The sequence below is a fragment of the Zea mays genome, chromosome 5 (genome assembly GCF_902167145.1).
Source record: "Zea mays cultivar B73 chromosome 5, Zm-B73-REFERENCE-NAM-5.0, whole genome shotgun sequence".
Classification (NCBI taxonomy): Eukaryota; Viridiplantae; Streptophyta; class Magnoliopsida; order Poales; family Poaceae; genus Zea; species Zea mays.
Window position 1 is genome coordinate 194,359,259 of NC_050100.1, and position 19,758 is coordinate 194,379,016.

General features: G+C 49.8%; 3 protein-coding genes across 5 annotated transcripts; all 3 read right to left on the reverse strand.

Moving 5' to 3' along the window:
* Positions 1-512: 512 nt before the first annotated feature.
* Positions 513-4,690, reverse strand: LOC100280692 (uncharacterized). 2 transcript variants are annotated; one of them, XM_008645350.2, is made up of 10 exons: positions 4,335-4,690; positions 4,189-4,257; positions 3,967-4,063; positions 2,800-3,006; positions 1,946-2,070; positions 1,762-1,866; positions 1,526-1,686; positions 1,337-1,427; positions 1,101-1,250; positions 513-1,023 (listed from the first exon to the last, which is right to left on the reverse strand). In XM_008645350.2, the coding sequence occupies exons 1-10, from the start codon at positions 4,548-4,550 to the stop codon at positions 535-537; spliced, it is 1,710 nt and encodes a 569-aa protein (XP_008643572.1). In that variant the 5' UTR covers positions 4,551-4,690; the 3' UTR covers positions 513-534.
* A 3,806-nt stretch (positions 4,691-8,496) lies between these two features.
* LOC100283188 (protein kinase APK1A) lies at positions 8,497-10,081 on the reverse strand. Its single transcript, NM_001156090.2, has 2 exons — positions 9,573-10,081; positions 8,497-9,418 (listed from the first exon to the last, which is right to left on the reverse strand). Exons 1-2 carry the CDS (start codon positions 9,937-9,939, stop codon positions 8,712-8,714), a joined length of 1,074 nt encoding a protein of 357 aa, NP_001149562.1. The 5' UTR covers positions 9,940-10,081; the 3' UTR covers positions 8,497-8,711.
* Positions 10,082-13,076: 2,995 nt separating this feature from the next.
* LOC100279784 (uncharacterized) lies at positions 13,077-17,143 on the reverse strand. 2 transcript variants are annotated; one of them, XM_008645259.4, is made up of 4 exons: positions 16,960-17,143; positions 16,250-16,684; positions 14,064-15,381; positions 13,077-13,971 (listed from the first exon to the last, which is right to left on the reverse strand). In XM_008645259.4, the coding sequence occupies exons 2-4, from the start codon at positions 16,651-16,653 to the stop codon at positions 13,675-13,677; spliced, it is 2,019 nt and encodes a 672-aa protein (XP_008643481.1). In that variant the 5' UTR covers positions 16,654-16,684; positions 16,960-17,143; the 3' UTR covers positions 13,077-13,674. The 2 variants fall into 2 exon arrangements, with proteins under 2 accessions (XP_008643481.1, NP_001146214.1); NM_001152742.1 differs by lacking the exon at positions 16,960-17,143 and adding an exon at positions 16,770-16,928 and having other exon boundaries at positions 13,328-13,971.
* Positions 17,144-19,758: the final 2,615 nt, after the last annotated feature.

Genomic DNA, 19,758 nt, shown 5'->3' on the forward strand with positions numbered 1-19,758 from the left:
CTGCAGTTCACTGACATCTCCACCAAGGGGTTACCGTCGAGTGTATTACTAGACTTTCAATTCAATTTCAATATCTGTATAGGATAGAGTTACGACTACGGGTGGTGTTAGAATCCCGTTTAGGGTTTGGGGTTCTCCCTGTGTAATTACTCTCCCACCCGTGTAATGGGTCAAACCTAGTTAACTCAAGTCTATTAATACAACATCCAACCATAAGATAGGTTAGGGTTTCATTGCAACTCATAAGTCATAAAAAAACCTAACTATCCACTTTCAGAATCTTTGTTGTTTCATACAGTGACACGCCTCCCCAAATGACTTCAGTGTCCGTTATTTCTATATAATAATCTAGAAAAATGAACAAAAAATTTTAGTTTTATTGTAGCCTTTTTTTTTGAAAAAAAATGTTACATGTTTCCTTAGTGCCTTCAGAAGGCCTTGTTCAAAGGACAATAACTAAGGAATGGAATAGCCTGAGTGGGGGGGGGGGGGGGGGGTGTTTAAGGATGATGGTTGTCGGAATGTGGCGATTGTTCAAGAAGAGCACAAACTAGAAAGATAATAATCCATTATTATTAAATATCTTTTGGTGCGATAAATAGACAGACACGTATAAAACGAGTAAACGACACTACAGACGTTTTGGTGTACAGAAGGGACAATTACATATTCATCGATCAGTATGAACGACAATTGACCACTAGCAACTGTGTGTTGGGTGTGGGTGCAAATTCTGTTGGCTCGATTGTTCACGCACTCTCCGCCGTCTGCTTCATCTCCTGAGGCCGATGAGCGCGAGGAAGAGCGAGACGTAGTCGAAGCGGTAGACGCGCCTGAGCATTCCGATCTTGGTCTCGTCCCACGGCGGGTAGCGGAACATGAACTCGACGAGGAAGCTCCTCTTGAGCACCGCCTTCTTGTGGCTGAACATGTCAAACGAGTACTTGCCGTGGTACTGGCCGAACCCGCTGTGCCCCACGCCACCGAACGGGATGCTGTCCAGGCCATACTGGAACAAAATGTCTGGGTGATCGATCGGTGTGCTCTGCGCACCAAATGTTTGTCAATTTCCGTACAAGAAGTGAGTGTGCTCTGCGCACCTGCACGATGGCGTCGTTGAACGTGATGCTCCCCGACGACGTCTCGTCTATGATGCGTTGCTTCAGCTTCTCGTTCCTGGTGAAGGCGTAGATCGCCAGCGGCTTGGGCTTGGACCTGAGGAACTTGATGCTGTCTTCGATCTTCTTCACCTGGAAAACACACAGCAGACACGGTGCATCATGATTCAGCACTCAGATCGAATCATCCAGGGAAGGGAAGTGTCAGTGAGCAGCACCGTGATGATCGGGAGCAGCGGGCCGAATATCTCCTCCGTCATGATGTCGGAGTCGAGCGGAGGGTTGAGCAGAAGCGTGGGCTCCATGCTCCTGCACAACCGCAACGGGGAACATGCACGGCGTCAAGCATCGTTGGCATGGGAGCGAAAGGCGACGATCGAAGCGTGCTTGGGTGCCTGCTAGCTTACAGCGTCTTGGGGTTGAAGTGGCCGCCGTGGACCACGGAAGACGCCACCCTGCGGTCGGCCAGGAAGCCGCTCAGCCTCTGGAACTGCTTCTCGTTCAGGATGCGCGCCATGTACTCTGGCTTGGTGAAGAACCTCTCCAGCGTCGACTTGAGCATCTCGATCTGAAGATGTTTGTCAGGCAACAGCTAGCGAGACTGCAGATGGGGTTGGGAGGATGATATCGATCGGGGACGGACCAGAATCGGAGCAAACTCCTCCTCCACCAGCAGGTAGTCGATGGCGATGCAGGCTTGGCCGGAACAGGTGGACCATTTCGCTCCGATGATGCGATTCACAGCTACCTGTACACATGATGAGATGATTCTATGGTTGTGGTCTTGTGGAGAAGGAACCAACAAATTAAAGGCAGTGATGAGGGACCTGGCTGTCCCTGTCGCTGTCAAGCCAGTCGACGATGCAGGGGCACTTGGAGCCGAGCTCCAGCGCCACCGGGGTGAGGTGCTTGGCGGCCTGGGCCATGATAAGGCGCCCAACGCGGCTGCTGCCTGAGAGTGAGAGAGACAACAGGTGGTATAGATGTCCAAACAGTGCGGGCCGCCCGTTTGGCCCGTGGCACGGCACGAATTTAGCCCGGTCCAAACACGGCCCGGCACGGTCGGTTACGGGCCCGGGCCGGCACGGCCCGTTTAGCGGGCCGGGTATGGGCACATACGGCGGCCCGCGTGCTTTGGCCCGGCCCGGCACGATAAATGGGTCGGCACGACGGCGGCCCGCATATTTATGTAAATACTAAATATGTAAATACATTTAATTCTCTCATAGTATGTAAATACTAAATACGCGGCCAAACATATATAAAATGCATACATAAATATAAAATGCATACATAAATATTTTGTTGTCTTAATATATATAAATAATATGTTATTATATATGATTAATTATGTTAAATATATGTATTTATATACCGTTCTACTGTTGGTTCGGGCCAGTGCCCGGCCCGGTCCGTTGAGGCCCACCGGGCCAACGGGCCGGCCCGGCACGATTTTTCCCTGTGCGTGCCGGGTTTGGGCATGTCTCTAGGCACGTGGGCCAGCCCGACCCGGCCCGAAGCATCAACGGGCCGTGCCTGGCCCGGCCCTATTCGTACCGGGCCGAAACGGGTTCGGGCCGGGTCCATGCCGGGTGGCCCGTTTGGACATCTATAACAGGTGGTAACGCAGATAGCGAGCCTTCGTCACATACACGCTCATGCATTACGTATAGTTCATTACCAGTGAAGAGAACCTTGTCCCATCGGTGCTCCATGAGCTTCTCCCCCACCTCCGGCCCGCCCTCCACCACCTTCACGGCCTTGGAGTCCAGGTACTTGGGTATGTTGGCCGCGAGGAACGCCGAGGTGGCCGGCGCGAGCTCCGACGGCTTCACCACCACGGCGTTGCCGGCCGCCAGGGCTCCCGAGAGCGGTTCCAGAGCTAGGCCTGTGCACAGACACGTGGAACAAAGACAAAACATGGTGGGTGGGTTTCAGTACTGCTCACTGGACGGCGGCGCGTGACAGATCGAAACATGAGTGAAGATGATTGGACTAGGAAACGGTTAGTTTCTTTCACGGAGCCCTAAGGACAAGCGGGAGAGAAGAACACACGCACGATATCTACCTGTCATGCACGATTCACAAAGGGGACGACGGACGCACCGTCGCCATCAGCCAGCTTGGTTGTCACGATATCACCGGCTGTTTACGCTAGCTCTGCACCGTACCAATGAGTGACTACACGTACTAGCTAGCCTTTGGACCTTGAGTTGGACTTTTCGTTAAGTTCTCGGGCAATTCATGCTGTGCAACAGTGCAAGGGCAACTAGTAGCAATTAATGGGTTGTCAGCAATAGAATCAATATAAACGTCTCTTCATTTGCATTTTGGAAAGAGATGTTTAAAACACACATCTAAATTGTTAATGGAGTAGTAACCATCAGTCGTACCACGTAAAACATATACCTATGAACGTGCATAATTAAAATTCGTATGATCTCTGACTGCTATATCATTTTGAGCAGACATTGAAACGTCTCAGTCATCGATACTAAATGACACTTAAATAGGAGAAACATACTAGTACATATTATGCAGGTATTTTTCTTCTAGCTAGCTAGATTAATTGCGGTTTACTGTTCTGAGTCAGACCATCAGCGTCGTCTCTCTCCCAGTTTCCAGAGAGAGTATAGATAGGTTCGCTATCAGGTGCCGGCCGGTGCACAGTAGGATAAAATCGAGAAATGCTACTAGCTAGACTCAAATTCTCATCGTATGTATTTCTAAATTATTTGTTTTCTTAAGCTGTGCTGTGCATCAGGAATAATTTGCAGCGGGCTAGCTTGGCCACTGTTCGATGTTGGAAAAGAGTAGTAGAAGCAAAGAGATCGTCGTCGGGCCTCACCTATTGGGAGGTTCCAGCATGAGAAGACGAGCACGACCCCGAGCGGCTCTGGCACCACCAGCGCGGTCGCCGGGAAGGCAACGAGCGGCGTGTGAGCCTGTAGACGCAAGTAGTGTTAAGCCATGGCGAAATGCATGTCCATCTCCCTACTTGCAGGCACAAGCTCCTGCGTCTTAGCTAGCCAGAGCGAGCGAGCGAGAGAGAGAGAGAGAGAGTGCTTGCCTTCTCCGGAGCCGCCCAGTTCTTGAGGTTTTGCAGCTTGTCGACGACGGACTTCTTCAGAACCCCAACCTAAACACGAGCGAATGACCATAACACCAGAGGGCTCGTTTAACGCACAACTAACGCAGAGAAACCAACCAACCAACCTCGTCTCTGAAGGCCTCGCCGCGGTGCTTCCCCAGGTCCTCGTGGAGCACGTCGAAGATCTCCTCCTCCTTCTCCTCCAGGAGCCTGACGAGGCCCCTGAGCTGCGACTGCCGCCACTCCAGGCCCTGCGTCCTGCCGCTCTCGTACACCTCCCTCAGGTCGCCCACCAGGCCGCCGAAGCCCAGCTTGGCCTTCTCCTCCGGTACACTCCCCATGCCTCTCGAGTCTCGATCGAGCTTGCTGCTGGTCTCTATCTGCGTATGTACGTGCAGCAGTGTGTTGTGCTGTAACGTTGTAGTCTCGAGCCTGGGCTGTGGTTGCCGCCGGTGCACGCGAACACGTGCTATATAGTGCTCGGCGTGCCAGTGTGTGTGGCTGGGGACTTGGCAGCCGTACGTGGCTCGTTCATCAATGAATCCAGTTAGCCTGCAGGGGTCCCCCACGGCCGAGTGGTTCTACGTCACCGGGGCGACATGGGTACAGTTGGTGCTGTTGGGTTTTGTAGAGAGGCGCTGGTGCTGACTGCTGACAGATACAACCAGCGGCACTAATATAATGCATGGGACAGGTTTAGCAGTTTTAATATAAAAGTTAGTATAGTAGGCGTATATTTGAGCCGACAACGTTACAAAATTTGGACAGGTCTAGAATTCTAGAAACCGCTTTCTTTTCTTTAGAAGGCTAGAAATGTCGACTTGTTTAGGAGACCAGAAATCTCTCTAGACATTTTTTTTTTCCTGAGATGATCTTGACAAACAAACTACAAATAATAAAAATTTTTTTCAGTTCCCGAGGCCTGCCCAGACCCAAATAGGGTTTGTGCAAATGGGACATTTTTATGTCCTCGGCGGGCTACAGCTTCCCTTCCATTATGGCCCATCATCATTTGGGCGTCTTTGTCGGCCCAATCGCATTTTTTTTGCTGTCGCTTGTCATTTTTTGCCCACGTAAATACAAATAGGTACAATAAACAAATAAAATAAATATAAAGAAAAGAGAGTTGAACGGCGAACGCTATCAAATTACTGAAACTAGTGCTCGGAGGTCGGTTACTACTTGAAGGTTAACGGAAGGGGGAAAAACATTTCTTTTTTAAAAAAACGGAGAACCGGGGTATGGTGACAACATATCAACGTCAACTGTTCCTGTTCATACACTGATTTAAAATAAAATCACGAGAGTCACGCAGCATTGCCATTGCCCATTTCGACATCCCTGAAACTGTACTATAATTCTTTCTCCGGAATAAACAAACAAATAAAATAGAGCAAATAATGTCACACGCCATCCGCGGCCTCGCCAAACTGAACAGGTACGAGTGAGACTAGGCAAAATTGGCCATGTGCCGTTAACAGAGTCGGAGGCTTCCACGCTAGACCAGCCTGTCAGTGTGACCAGGCAAATCAAGCAGACTAGAAAGCATGAACACAGCAGCACCTAGTATTGGCGAGAGTTGCTCCCGCGATGAGATCTGATCTCACTCGCATGTGATTGGCGATGGAGCGAAGCGCTAAACGCTCACCAGCTTCCGCCGCCGTGGCCTGTACTCCCTCCGGTGCAGTAAAAGAAGTCATCCTGCGCGTGACCGAGCGTGCACAAAAAGAAGTTATAGTGCGCGTGGGTCTGAGATTTGGACGTTGTTGCCCCTAGTAATTGCACAAAAAAAGAAAGTCATCCTGCGCGTGACCGAGCGTGCACAAAAAGAAGTTATAGTGCGCGTGGGTCTGGGATTTGGACGCTGTTGCCCCTAGTAATTGCACAAAAAAAGATGCACTTAAGAGGAATCAAACTTGAGACCTCCAGTCTAGAATGCCTTGGAGCTGCTGCAGCAACCAATCAAGCCTGATTGTTTTGGTGACATTAATGCACCTATATTCCTATTTAATAGGAGCAAACATGGAAAACTTTATGATAATTAATCACTCCTTGGTATGCACAATCATGTCCTAAACGACTACCTTTACTGCACTGGAGGGAGTATCTGTATTCAATTCAGTAGTGTGTAGTCCTCGTCCTGCCACTGCCAGCCTTTATAATCTGCCCGCAGTGTTCCTGCTAACCTGCATCTACTGCTTCCGGCACGAGCTTGCATCTACGGATCTACTACACCAAACATATATACTAGCTTAAGCACGAGCTAGCAGCAGATATACATGCCTGACAGTCTGACACTGACAGCAGTATTAAGTTGTAGGTGGACCGCTGCGTTTTACTCCATCCAATCCACCACACCACACCACACCACACAACAAACAGAGCGACGCAACGCATTCCATGCCTTGCAGTTGCAATCTACGACCAGTAGAGCAAATTAAAAGCGCCCTTTTGCTGAAACACGCAACTTGCAAGCAGCTGCGTGCCTAACCAACATCTCCAGCAGCAGATTTGTTAATTAACGGTTACAATTGCACGGCACATCCGTTTCGCGTTGGCCGTATGTGCTGCCCGTTCTGGAGGATTAGCGATTTGTTAATTGGTTCTGCGGGTCGTCTCGTCTAGATGTAAATGCTGTTAGTTGGGGTGTCACCAGCGGCAGCCGGTCCGAAGGGGAAAAAAAAAATCTGTGCATCCCGGATGTAAACTACTCTCTTTCAGTCCCTCTTATCCACCACTTAGAAGTCCAAGAAACCACATGTGGAGCATATGAAAGCACATGCTGCAGCGTTCAGTAAACTCCATTTTGTAAGCGTTCGTCGTGTTTATAAGGGCACATGCAAAGTTAACTAAGGGATGTTTGAATACACTAAACATAATAGTTAGCTCGCTAATAAATAGCTAGCTAACTATTAGTTAATCTCTATCTCTACTATATATTAAGACAATAGTGTAGACCATGACACAACCATGCCCCCGCCCTATCCTCATCCTGTCGGTGCGCTCCGCTCGTCAACCAACCAAACCTCCCTCTGCTAAAACCTCGTCACCCTCCTCCACTATGGCTGCCTCCCTAGCCTGACGCTCCCATTTCCCCGGCCTCGGAGCTGCGACTGCCGCCCCTGTGCCCACCCCTCCCCACGCGCACCCCCAGAATACCCAAAATCTGCGACCCCGACACCTACTCCCCCTGCTCCAGCGCCACCCCCGAGATGCCTGGACTCTGCGACCGCACACCCATCATCACTCAGCCAACATTCATGTCGTCGTCGTCGGTCTCCCGCTCCGCCTGGCGTCCCCGTCCTTCTACCGCCACGCTCTCGTGGGAGGCAACCCACTCGCGGCCGCACCCCATGCCCTCCTCCTAAAACCCCTCGCGTCCAAGCCCCGCGTATCGTACCACCAACTCATGCCCCTCCACCAACTGCGCCAGCATGACCCACCCCTTGTCGTCGCAGTCACTGCCTCCAAGCCGGTTCTCCAGGTACCCTTTCGTATCCCTTCCCTCCTGTCATTTGTGGTGGGATGTCGCATGATGGATCGATCGACTGCTTCGAACTGCCTGGCTTGGGTTGGGGTGCCACGCAGGACTCGAAGAAGTACCAGCAGTCGAACTCCATGACGACAAAGTTCACCAGCGTGGCCAACATTCCCTTCCTCTTCCTCCAACTCCCACGGACATCCTCAACGCCCACAACCTCCTCGTCGGCCACGAGACCGCGCTCTTCGTCGTGTTGTGGTTCGTACGGTCCCCAATTCGCGTCTCAGATTTCACCTCCTCTGTGCCTATCTGTGACGCTCATTTTGACGGATTTGATTGCACGCTTCAGGGAATGCTCACTGGGCTGCTAGGCAACCTCTCGCCCTTCTCCTATTTCGCCAAAAAGAGTGAGACGGAGGTTGTCATCTCCACCTATGCGGTCCTAGTTTGCTAAAAGTAGCTAATAGCCGAATCATAAGCAGCACCGTTTGGATGTTTTAACTAAATTTAGTGTTTCATTATTAGCTCTGTTGAATCTAAACATGATCTAAGGAGTACCGCCACGTGGCATCAACTATTAAAGGTCCAAAACATGGTTTTTATATATACGCTCAAAATTCATCTTTTGGAATAGCTTCTGAAACTGATCGCCATTTGCATGTTACGTACCCCTACCGATCAAGATCTATTCAATTCCTTATTGTTCAGGATCAGCGACTTGACTAACAACCAAAAAAGCCATCTCAAAGTACGCGCGAGATGACGTCACATGTCGTAGAGTAGATCACATCAATCTTCAACGGATTGGACGAGCTTATTTTGGCGATTTGATTAACGAGACTCTCTGCAACGAACTCTGACATCACGGAAATTTTTCTATGTAATCCGATTCAACTACTACTAATCCACTACATCAAGAAACTTATATAAGTAAAATAAATAAAAAAACATTACCTTCACCTTCTACTCTCTCTAAACAAAGCTAATGGTATTTACGGTCTTCTTCGGCCGACAATACAGCTCAGGAACCCATCTTGCCGGCAGGTTTGCATCCAGCGGCCGAGATCAGCGCGGTCGTCTTCTCCTGGAGCTCGCGAACCACCTCCACCATGGAGGGCCGCGTCCCGGGGCCGTCGCCGATGCACCGCAGCGCAAGCGCCGCCACGGTGGCCGCCTCGTGCGTGTCGTACTCGTCTCCGAGCCTCCGGTCCACTGCCTCCGCTACTCTTCCTTCGCCGAGCGTAGGACCCACCGCGGCGGCGAGCCGGCGCCCCGTGTCGGCGCATATGGCCTCCCTCCCCGTGAGGAGCTCGAGCAGCAGCACGCCGAAGCTGTACACGTCGCCCTTCTTGGTGGCGACGCCGGAGCGGAGGAAGTGCGGGTCCACGTAGCCCGGGGAGCCCATGACGACGGCGCGCGGCGCCGACGACGCCCTGGCCCTGGCCCCGCTGGCCTCCGGCGGCTGGAGCGCGGCCGAGAAGCCCACGTGCGCGAAGCCCAGGTCGCAGAGCTTGGCGTCGAGGCTGGCGTCCAGCAGCACGTTGGAGGCCTTCACGTCGCCGTGGATCACCGCCGGGTCGCGGCTCTCGTGGAGGTGCTCCAGCGCCATGGCCACCTGGAACGCCACCGCCATGCGGCGCGCCCACGGGAGCGGCGCCTTGCCGCTGCCGTGGAGCCTCTCGTGGAGGTCGCCGTTCGGTGCGTACTCAAAGACCAACACGCCTTCCTCTGCACGTACGCACGCAGAAAGAGAGGGAGAGAGAGAGAGAGAAAAGAAACTCGTGTTAGCTCCTAGCTCATCTATCTACGTGACTTGGAAGCTCCCGCTCAGTGGAGCTGTGGAGCTGATCAGTCGGTGGTTGGTTCGCGTCTTGTTATATACCTCGTTCGTCGCAGTAGCCGAGCAGGCGGACGATGTGCGGGTGGCGGAGCGAGAGGAGCACGTGGAGCTCCTGGCGGAAGGCGCGGTGGAGGCGCTCGCTGCTGCGCTGCACCTTGACGGCGCCGAGGCGGGAGGAGGAGAGGCAGGCCAGGTAGACGGTGCTGAAGCCGCCCTGGCCGATGACGCGGGAGGAGAAGCCCGCCGTGACGGACTCGATCTCGGCCCACGCGAACCGCCTGGCCGACGACCCGCTGCCCTTGCCGAGCGACGCGGCGGGCTCGTCCGCGACGCGGGGGTCGGTTCGGCCCGCGTCGCCCTGCTTGTCGAGGCGGAGGCACGAGAGGAGGCCGCACCCGGCGGGCAGCATCCTGTTCTGGCGCACGCACGACGCCGCACCGCAGCTCCGCACGCCGGCTGCTGGTCCGAGGCTGAGCTGAGCTGAGCTGTGTTGCTCTATCTGGTGAAGCGCTGGGCGAGCGCCTTTTTGGCCGTGCTCGGGTGGCCAGATCACCGAACGGCTTCTGGCGCCCGTCGTTATATACGACGTCGACGCGGGGGGCGGGACTGGATGCCCAGCGCCCGCAGGCGGCAGGCCGCAGCTAGTGCCTAGTGGACCTCAACTAATCAGTGGCGCGCGGAGCACATAAAGAAAAGGGCAAAAGGCGACGGGGTGAGCAGCTCCTCCCGTTGAGATGCGTGATGCATCTGCGTGCTGTCGTCACGCACGCCCCCCACAATTCTATTCCGCCGGAGCGTCGCGCGCGCCTGCCGGCTGCCGCCCTGCACCTTGGCTCGGCATGCGCTTTTCCTTTTTCACCGGTAAAAATATATCAGCAATAATGCGCTCTGCAGCCGTCTGGTGCCGGAATGTTGATTTGGCTAGTATTTTCCTCCGCGTCAGCGGCAGAGGCGCCACCGGATCGACCGTGGAGTGCGACGTGCCACCGGCACCAGTTCGAGGGCTCCTTTTCAGCTGCTGTCAGAGCGGCCTTTCCTGGCTGCAAGGTCATGGGCCATGTTCATAGCAGCTAGATATAAACTTTTTTTCCAGTGGATCCGAATCCTATGGCGAGTAACGTCCCAAATGGAAGTGTCCAGGTGACAGGCGTCCCACTTTTTCCAACGGGCCGGCGTGCTCTGCTCGCTTACCGCGGCACGCACAGGCAGGCGGTGAAAAAAAATTAATAAACAGCGCTGGTGGTTGCGCCCGCGTGTGGCTGGGCCACATGGCCCCCACTGAGATTCCTGTAGCCAGATCACGCAGCTCGTCTTCGTATTGGAGGAGCGCTAGCTGGGGAGCATGGGGATTAGTGGTTTCATATTCGTAAGCGTACGACATCACATGTTTTGCAGGGTAGATATAGAAGTGGAGGTCACATTCACACACGGAATTCGCCACGGCGAGCTGAAGAACCTGTCGTCCTGCTGCTGCTGGTGAAGAGTATGGAGGAGGATTCAGAAACAGCAGGGCGCCCAGCGTATGCAGAATTGCAGACGCGCTTCAGATGTTGACTGCCCGAACGGAGATACAGGAGGAGTACTTGAGACTTTTGACTAATGACTGCCCGCGCCCCACGGTACTTGAACATGCTTTGGACGAATTAAACGCGTCTGCCCTTTGCAGGCTTGCAGCGTATATACTAGTACAAATTTTCAAGCTGAGTTTATGCTTGCCGGACGGCCCGAAACTGTGAATAGGAGAGCCAGGACGAGAGCCCGAGGAACGGTGGCAACTACTCTGATTGGGACATGTAGCATGACTGCATCAGCTAGGTTACATCATTCATTTCGTGCTGTTTACTAGTACTTTAATTGATGATGATATCAAGGGGCCAACCAGCTATCGCATAGATAGGGATGTCAATGGAGAATTCCCAGCCGGAAATAGCTCCTCATCTCTGTTCTGTGACAAAAAAAATTCATCCATGGATCCCCACGAACGCTAACGGGAAACATTTCTTTCCCATCCCTGTTTTCTGTGGAGATAAATCCCAACGGAGATTCCCATCTCCATTTAAATTATAGTTAGGACATATATTTTTTCTTATTAATGTTAAACATTGTCATTTATACACATTGTCAGATGTAAGAAATTATTATGCATACATCAAAATGAACACATTTGAACAATTAGTGGTCTCTTGACAAGGAAATTATTTATTTTTGTCGTTAACTAGTACAAAACACATAGTCGCGTGCACGTTTAACGGGTCCCCCGCAGGGAATGTGGCCCCATCCCCGTTTACCCATCGGGAGATAAATTTTTCTAGTTTATATCCCGCGGGGGAAGTTTCTTTCTCATTCTCATTCCCTAAAAGAGGAATTCCCCGCGGAGAATCGGGGATCGGATCTCCATTGCCATCTCTAGGCATAGAGGATCCCATAAAATTGTTTGGTTTCCTAGCGTAACCATGTATTTGTGTGAAGAGCCAGACAAACGACCACGACGTCCGCGCTTCCTGTAGCGGCAATACTAGCTCACGGTTTGACCGCGATTGAACACCTTCCCACCTTCATGGCTAGTTTGGGAGTCACTAAACCGAAGGTGATTGGGGGGCTGAAATTCCGTCCTTATTCATTTTTGAATAAGGGGATTTTAGCCCCTTTAATCTACTCCAGTTTTTGGACTCTCAAACTACCTCATTCAATCTACTCCACTCATGTGACGCTGTAGACTCACTCGAGAGATGCTGGAGCCATCAGAGAGCCTGTGACGCTGCAGACTCGCCGTAGTGAGTCGGGATGCCACTGGTGGTGGTGGTACCACTGAAGAGTGACACCTAGTGGCGAAGTTCTCCCATGCGCGTTGTCGATATCGAGGGTACCAATGACAGTTGACAGGTAAGTGAAAGGCATGAGAGTAAGGTTGTCTCCGCCGAATGAGTCGTGCAAAATATTATTTTATACAATAAATTGTACTATCTATAGAGTAAATTTTAGAATAAAAGATGAGAATGAGCTTAAGAGATAGAATGAGTAAACTACTGACTACAACCTCTTCGTAGTGTTTCATTTAATTCTAATTCAAAATAAAAGCGGAGATTGCATGAGAGAAGTATTTTTTTTACTTGAAGTAAAACTCTCAAAAGCATGATAGTGAATTACTTTATAAAATTAGGAAAAAGCTATTCTTTATTTAGCTCTCGGTATCTTATTTACTCTACTAGAGAATCACAGAATCAATGCTTCGTTTGGTAGAGCTTCTGATGGATTCAACAGAGAATCAACTCTGAAAGATCGGCTAAATAGGACATGACCTAAAGTTTTCACATTGAAAAAGAGATTGGAATTAGGATTGACTTAGCACCATATCCGATGCAGGGAAACAGATTACAGATAGAGATGGCAATGGCCGTGTACCCATTGGGTACCACTCAACCATACCCAAACACACTAATATAAATTGTATCTAAGAAGAAACTCATACTCATGCATGAGTCCAAAGTTTTGCCCATACTCGTATGGGACCCATACGGTACCCCAAATACATTTATAACACACACATTAAACAAGAGGACTATGATTTCACGAATTAGCATATCATAGATGTCATACAACAAGCTAAATAAATGATCGACGTAAAGTGTGTGAGGCATTTTGATCAGGATATTTAGCAGTATCCGGGAATATGTCCTACTCAGAGGTGCTGATAGAGCCTATACAAACAAGTTCTAGCCTGGACACCATGAATCAGCAATATGTTATCTGAGCGATTGAAATGAAAGGTCATTTATGCCTGAAACAAACGGTCGATTCACCGCTCCAAATCCCACGATCGATTTCTATCGGATAAGATTACTGGAAGTTCAGACTGACACAAGAATGTACAATTGTGAGCAATGGGCTACAGTATAACATGACCTATGGTAAGAAAAAAGAAAAGAACTTTCTGTTTGGGCGCCTCTGGTACCTCTTCTGTTCTTCAGTCTTACTACTACTAGTTTTTTTTTAACCTTTCATGATCTGGTACTTATCACAGAACAAATCAATAAATGGTATTCGGATGGTTCAAAGGCAGGGCAGGTATACTTGGTGATTATGGGCCGGAAAAAGGTGGTGCTGAACTGCTGATCAGCTGGCACCGGTCCTGCAGCATTGCCCTCTACTGAACGGCAAGGAAGGTGTTGCTCGTTGGGGCAGCTGAAGTCGTCGGTGCCGCAGCCGTCGTCGCTGCTGCTGCTGCGGGTGGTGGTGGTGCAGACATATTGCTGCTGCTCCCTATCATATTAGGATTCTGGAAATCCATCTTGTATTTTATTTTGGCTTCGTCGTCGTCTTCTTCAGTGTAGGCTGTGTGGTTTCTTGCCATGTCGTCGTCGCTGTCCGTCTCGTCCGTTCCAAACTCATGCTGTTGTTGCTTGAGCTGCACATTCGTTCGTTTCAAGTTGTCCTCCGCCGTCTGCACAGCGTCAATTATAAATTTTGGTTAGCTTGTGTGATTAGTTAGTTTTTCCAAATATGTAAAATTTTACCGTGAATGTATGACCTTACCTTGTTTTTGGCGCCGTCACCTGGCGGCCGGGTGGTCGTTGGTGCTGTATCACGGTTGCCGCTGACGGGAGAAGTATGCACGTTTCCCTGTTCATCACTCTTCCGGTTGTCAATGTCAACATCGTTGCTGCTCTTTCCCTCGAGCTCGCGCTGGCTCGGGCTGTCCTGCATGTTCGGTCCAGCTGCGGTTATTCTGCCTCTGTCGCCACGGTGTTTCTTGCGGTACATGGCGTCGAGCTGGTGGAAGTAAGGGCAGGTCTTGGAGTCCTCGGGGCGCCTCTTGTTGCTCTCCTTCACCTTCTTGTAGTACTTGTTGATGTTCTCCCACTTCTCCTTGCACCGCTTGGCGCTGCGGTTGTACCCGATCCTGCGCATCCCGGCGGCGATGTCCTCCCAAAGCGGCCCCTTGCCCCCCGCATCATGGTACTGCTCGTCCTTCTCGTTCCGCACCTGGATCAGCGCCTCCACTTCCTCCTTGGGCCACCGCGACGACGTGGACCCGCCGCCCTCGCCTCCCGCCCACGCCAAGGCCTCCACCGCCTTGAGCTGCGCGGGCACCAGCTGCTGAAGCGAGGTGGCAGCCGCGTCGAGCCGGGGCGACGGAGGGGCGCAGTCCGGCTTTGGCGGCGCGGGCACGACACTGGCGCCGGCGCTGTGTGGAGGGAGCCGCACGGGCTGCCCCTGACCACCGCCGACGCACTGGAGGAACGCGATCAGCGCGGCGTCGCGGGAGGCCGCGGCGGCGCGCTCCCTGGCGAGCCGCTCGCGCTCGCGGTTCATGCGGGCGACCTCCTGGCGCCGCCACGCTTCCTCGCGCGCTGTGCGTTCCGCCTCCCACCGCTCGAGCGTCTCCAGGAACACGCGCTGCATGGCGTCCTGCTTATCCGTGACCTGCTTCATCATCCCCTCGAAGATCGCCATCATCTCCCTGTGGTACTCGCCCCTGCCGAGGCCCTCCTCCCCGGCATCATCGTCGTCGTCGTCGTCCGAGTCGTACTCGGACTCCGACCCTGACATCGACGAGAAGCTGAGGTCCGGCAGGCCGGCGCCAGCGGCAGGGCCCAGCGCCGTAGGGCCCGCCGTCCATGCCAATGCCATCGGATGATGAGGGCCAGCTTGCACCGTGGTCATGCCCGAGGGGGGCTGCGGCTGCGGCGCCGCGGCGTGCAGGGCCTCCAGCTGCGAGAAGAAGCGGTAGCTCTTGCCGTCCTGGCGCCCGGCGTGGGCGTCCTTGGTGCGCTTGTAGTACTTGTGCACGTTCTCGAACTTCTCCTTGCACTTCTTGGCGCTCCGGTGGTAGCCCAGCCCGGCAAGCTTCCTGCATGGAAAAAAAATGCGCCCCAACACGGCCGCACCTGTTAGCTCTTTCTCGCGTTCACGTCTCAACCATCACGACTCACGAGTCATCAAGAGGTGATGACTTCGTTGTGTGTGTGTGCGGAGGAGTATCTTTCGTGGAAGTGAGTGGTCAAAGCTTGGCATCATTCTTCTTCCTCTTTCTTTGAAAGGGACTGGACGGACGCGGAAGGAATTGGAATTTGGAAGCGGATCGGAGACAGACATGTAAAGCGACGACGGTGGAAGCATCAGCCATCAGTAGTGTTAGGAATCAATCAGCACAGACATGTGGTGATGATGTCAAGTTGATGGCATCGTCGTGTCCGAGGAACAAACAAATATATAAGGTAATTGAAGTGGTGATGACAGCGGCAGCCCGGCGCAGCGAGATGCTTTTCATTCCTCTAGCTTCCTCCCACGAAAACTTGGTGCATCCATCCAATTATCCAAATCAAGTGCGTTTTTAAAAAGGAAGAGAGGAATAGAAAAAGAGTGCACTGCAGCAGGCTGCAGACCCTGCCCATGCCTGTGCGGCCTGCGCCTGCACGCACAATCACGCCGCGGCAGACGGCTGCCCTGCCCGGGCGCCGAGAGATGTCCGGCCTGCGCCTGCGCTGGCTGCACCTACCACTTCACTACGCTCCAATCCCACAGAAACCGGGGAGCATTACGCCAAAAAGCAGCGGGTAAAAAGATAGATGACAGGATAGCTCGCTATCATTTCACCGGCGACGCCGGACGGAGAAGAGGTGGAATTCCGTGGAACCGACGCGTTAGCCGCATTCCGCAGCAGCGGGCAGAGGGGGGAGGAAAAGGATTATTACGGCTTTGCTAGTGCCTTTTCTCACCTGGCGACGTCCTCCCAGAGCGGCGCTTTGAGGGGGGCGTTCCGGAAGTCGGCGTCCATCTCCGTCCGGATCCTGATGAGCGCCAGCGTCTCCTCGCGCGGCCACCGGTTGCCGCCCGAGCCGGACGCTCCCGCGGCGCTGGCGCCGTAGTCGGCCTGCATCTGCATGTCGTCGTCCTGGAGGCTGGCCGCGGCACCGGCGCCGGCGCCGCCCGCTGGCAATTCCTCGAAATCAGCACTCGGTCCCGCTCCCGCCGGCCGCAACTGCATCGTCGGTGGGGGTGGTATGGCGGTGACAGACACAGCGGGCCGCGTCGCCGGCGTCGGCGAGAACGGGTCCATGCCCGTGTCAGCCGTCGTCGGGGCCATGTAAGGGGACCCGGCGCCACCGTGGTGGTGCAGCATGGCCACCACCCCACCACCTTTGCTTAATTCCCTGCCCAAAAAAACACGAAATTCCGTTGATCTACCACATCACAGGACCGAGGGAATAGAAAATCGCAGCATCACTTAACCAGTACCGCGACTAGCGCACAGTCCCTCTCCTGTCTCCGGTCTACAGATACGTACTACTAGTACTAGCAGCTGTCATTTGTCTAAGAAAGCAATTCAGGCACAGAATTGGGGAGAATTCTTGCTTCTACACCCATCTCTCTCAGTCCCCGACTCCCTCCCGTCTCTCTCTAGGAAAAAGAAAGATTAGATACTTACGGCCCCCTCTGGACGACGGGTTATGAGGGAAACTGGCTGCGAGGGGCTGTGCAGCTAGGGGAGGAGGAAGAGGGGCGGTGGTGAAAGGGATGGGATGGGGTCATGCACAACTGGAAAGGGGCAAAAGAGTGTGGAGCGCTGAGGCCAGACAGAGAAAGCGAAGAGCCTCTACAAACGGGTAGGCTGGGGATGGGGTATGCTACATGTGTAAACTCCACTAGATAAATACTAGTGCTATAGGATTAATTGTGAGTACATCTCTCTCACACGATTTATGATCTTAGGAGAAAAAATATACACATTTTAGCTTTTATGCATATATTAATAAATATATAGATACATAATGTACGAGAAAAATATTAGAGATATATGTCTTCTCCACGAGTAAATGTCTGCGTATCGAGATATATATTTAAATTGTAAAACAAAGACATTTTTAACTTCTGTCTAATGGATTCCTTTCGTAAATGCTAGAGATAGATACTAACGCGTACGTTTCCGTAAAATAAATTATATGTACCTCCACACACCATATGTGACTTATAAGATATTCTCATTTTAGTCCACGATTTATTTCATAAATGTTGTGGACAGAAATAGTCCATTCAATCCCAAGAGTATGCAGAGGCACTTCCAATGGAAGATATCCAAATTCCACGAGAACATGCCCTCTAGATTTTTTTTAATCCCTCCGGTTCGTTTCAAATGTGATACAAATAGATAATGTGCTCTATATGGGTATAGATATCTATCTTGCATACCCACAAAAAACATCTCTATTGCATAACTACAACTTTTATGGTAAAGAATGTTCATTATGATTTAGCCCTTGGATATTGCTTCATCTAATTATTCAATCTTCACAAGACAAATTCACGACAAAAAGAGCAAATCTATGTGTTTCAATAGGACCCATTTCAAGAATGACATGTATTGATGAACTTTTACCTTTGGCTCAATGAAAATATGTTTGCAATCAACAATCGAAGCGTAGAATATATGCAAATGATTTACAACTTGGATTATTTCCATTATTGCTATTGTATACTATTCAATGAAGCAAGTCAATATATTAGGTGATATTAATGACCAAAATAGCTTTGCTTATATATGCAACTTTCGTGATGCACGAACTAGTGTGCCAATGGTTGAGTTATATAAGTTTTGAGCTCACAATGAAATTTAGGTTCATTCTTTGCGTTGAGGACACAACACACATATGACAACTTTGAGTACTTAAATATTTGATTCTAATAGTTGTGAATTATACATATGAATGGATGCAACTAAAAAATAAAAATCTCTAGAAAGTTAGAACATAACATCGTAGCTATGGAACAAGTTTGAAAGAGATTAATGTCTTCTCCACGAGTAAATGTCTGCGTATCGAGATATATATTTAAATTGTAAAACAAAGATATTTTTAACTTCTGTCTAATGGATTCCTTTCGTAAATGTTAGAGATATATACTAACACGTAAGTTTCCGTAAAATAAATTATATGTACCTCCACACAACATATGCGACTTATAAGATATTCTCATTTTAGTCCACGATTTATTGCATAAATGTTGTGGATAGAAATAGGCCATTCAATCCCAATAGTAAGTAGAGCCACTTCCAATGGAAGATATCCAAATTCCACGAGAACATGCCCCTTAGATTTTTTTAATCCCTCTGGTTCGTTTCAAATGTGTTACAAATAGATAATGTGCTCTATATGGGTATAGATATCTATCTTGCATACCCACAAAAAACATCTCTATTACATAACTACAACTTTTATGGTAAAGAATGTTCATTATGATTTAGCCCTTGGATATTGCTTCATCTAATTATTCAATCTTCACAAGACAAATTCACGACAAAAAGAGCAAATCTATGTGTTTCAATAAGACCCATTTCAAGAATGACATGTACTGATGAACTTTTACTTATGGCTCAATGAAAATATGTTTGCAATCAACAATCATAGCGTAGAATATATGCAAATGGTTTACAACTTGGATTATTTCCATTAATGCTTTTGTATATCATTCAATGAAGCAAATCAATATATTAGGAGATATTAATGATCAAAATAGCTTTGCTTATATATGCACCTTTCCTGATGCACGAACTAGTGAGCCAATGGTTGAGTTATATAAGTTTTGAGCTCACAATCAAGTTTAGGTTCATTCATTGCATTGAGGACACAACACACATATGACAACTTTGATTACTTGAATAGTTGATTCTAATAGTTGTGTATTATACATATGAATGGATGCAACTAAAAAAATAAAAATCTCTAGAAAGTTAAAACAGAACACCATAGCTATGGAACAAGTTTAAAAGAGACTAATGGTACTATCTTCATTGCCAAAATAAATTGATTATTAGAGTTATCATGAGTAAAGTAAACTTAGATTTGATTGTACTTTGCCAAAAAAATACCAACATCATTGACACTAAATATATATTAAATATTATATCTAATAATACTAATTTGGTACGTTAATATTAGAGATACTTTATTTTTTGCCTATCCATTATTGCCTGAGTTTGTTTGCATCCACTCAATTCTAAAAACGAAATCTTTGGCCATCGAACTATAAATATTGAACAAGTTTGGCAATATTGCTAGTGTTAACGTGGTTTTGTATTTATTGAGAATAATTAAAACTACTTTATTTTCTAAAACACAAAACGATTTTTTTAAATTAGAAAATATTAACCTAATTCATAATTTATTAAAAATATTATTTATCTCGTGCTACTCTACTTGATTTTTTATTTCTCAATTTCTTTTCTAGGTTT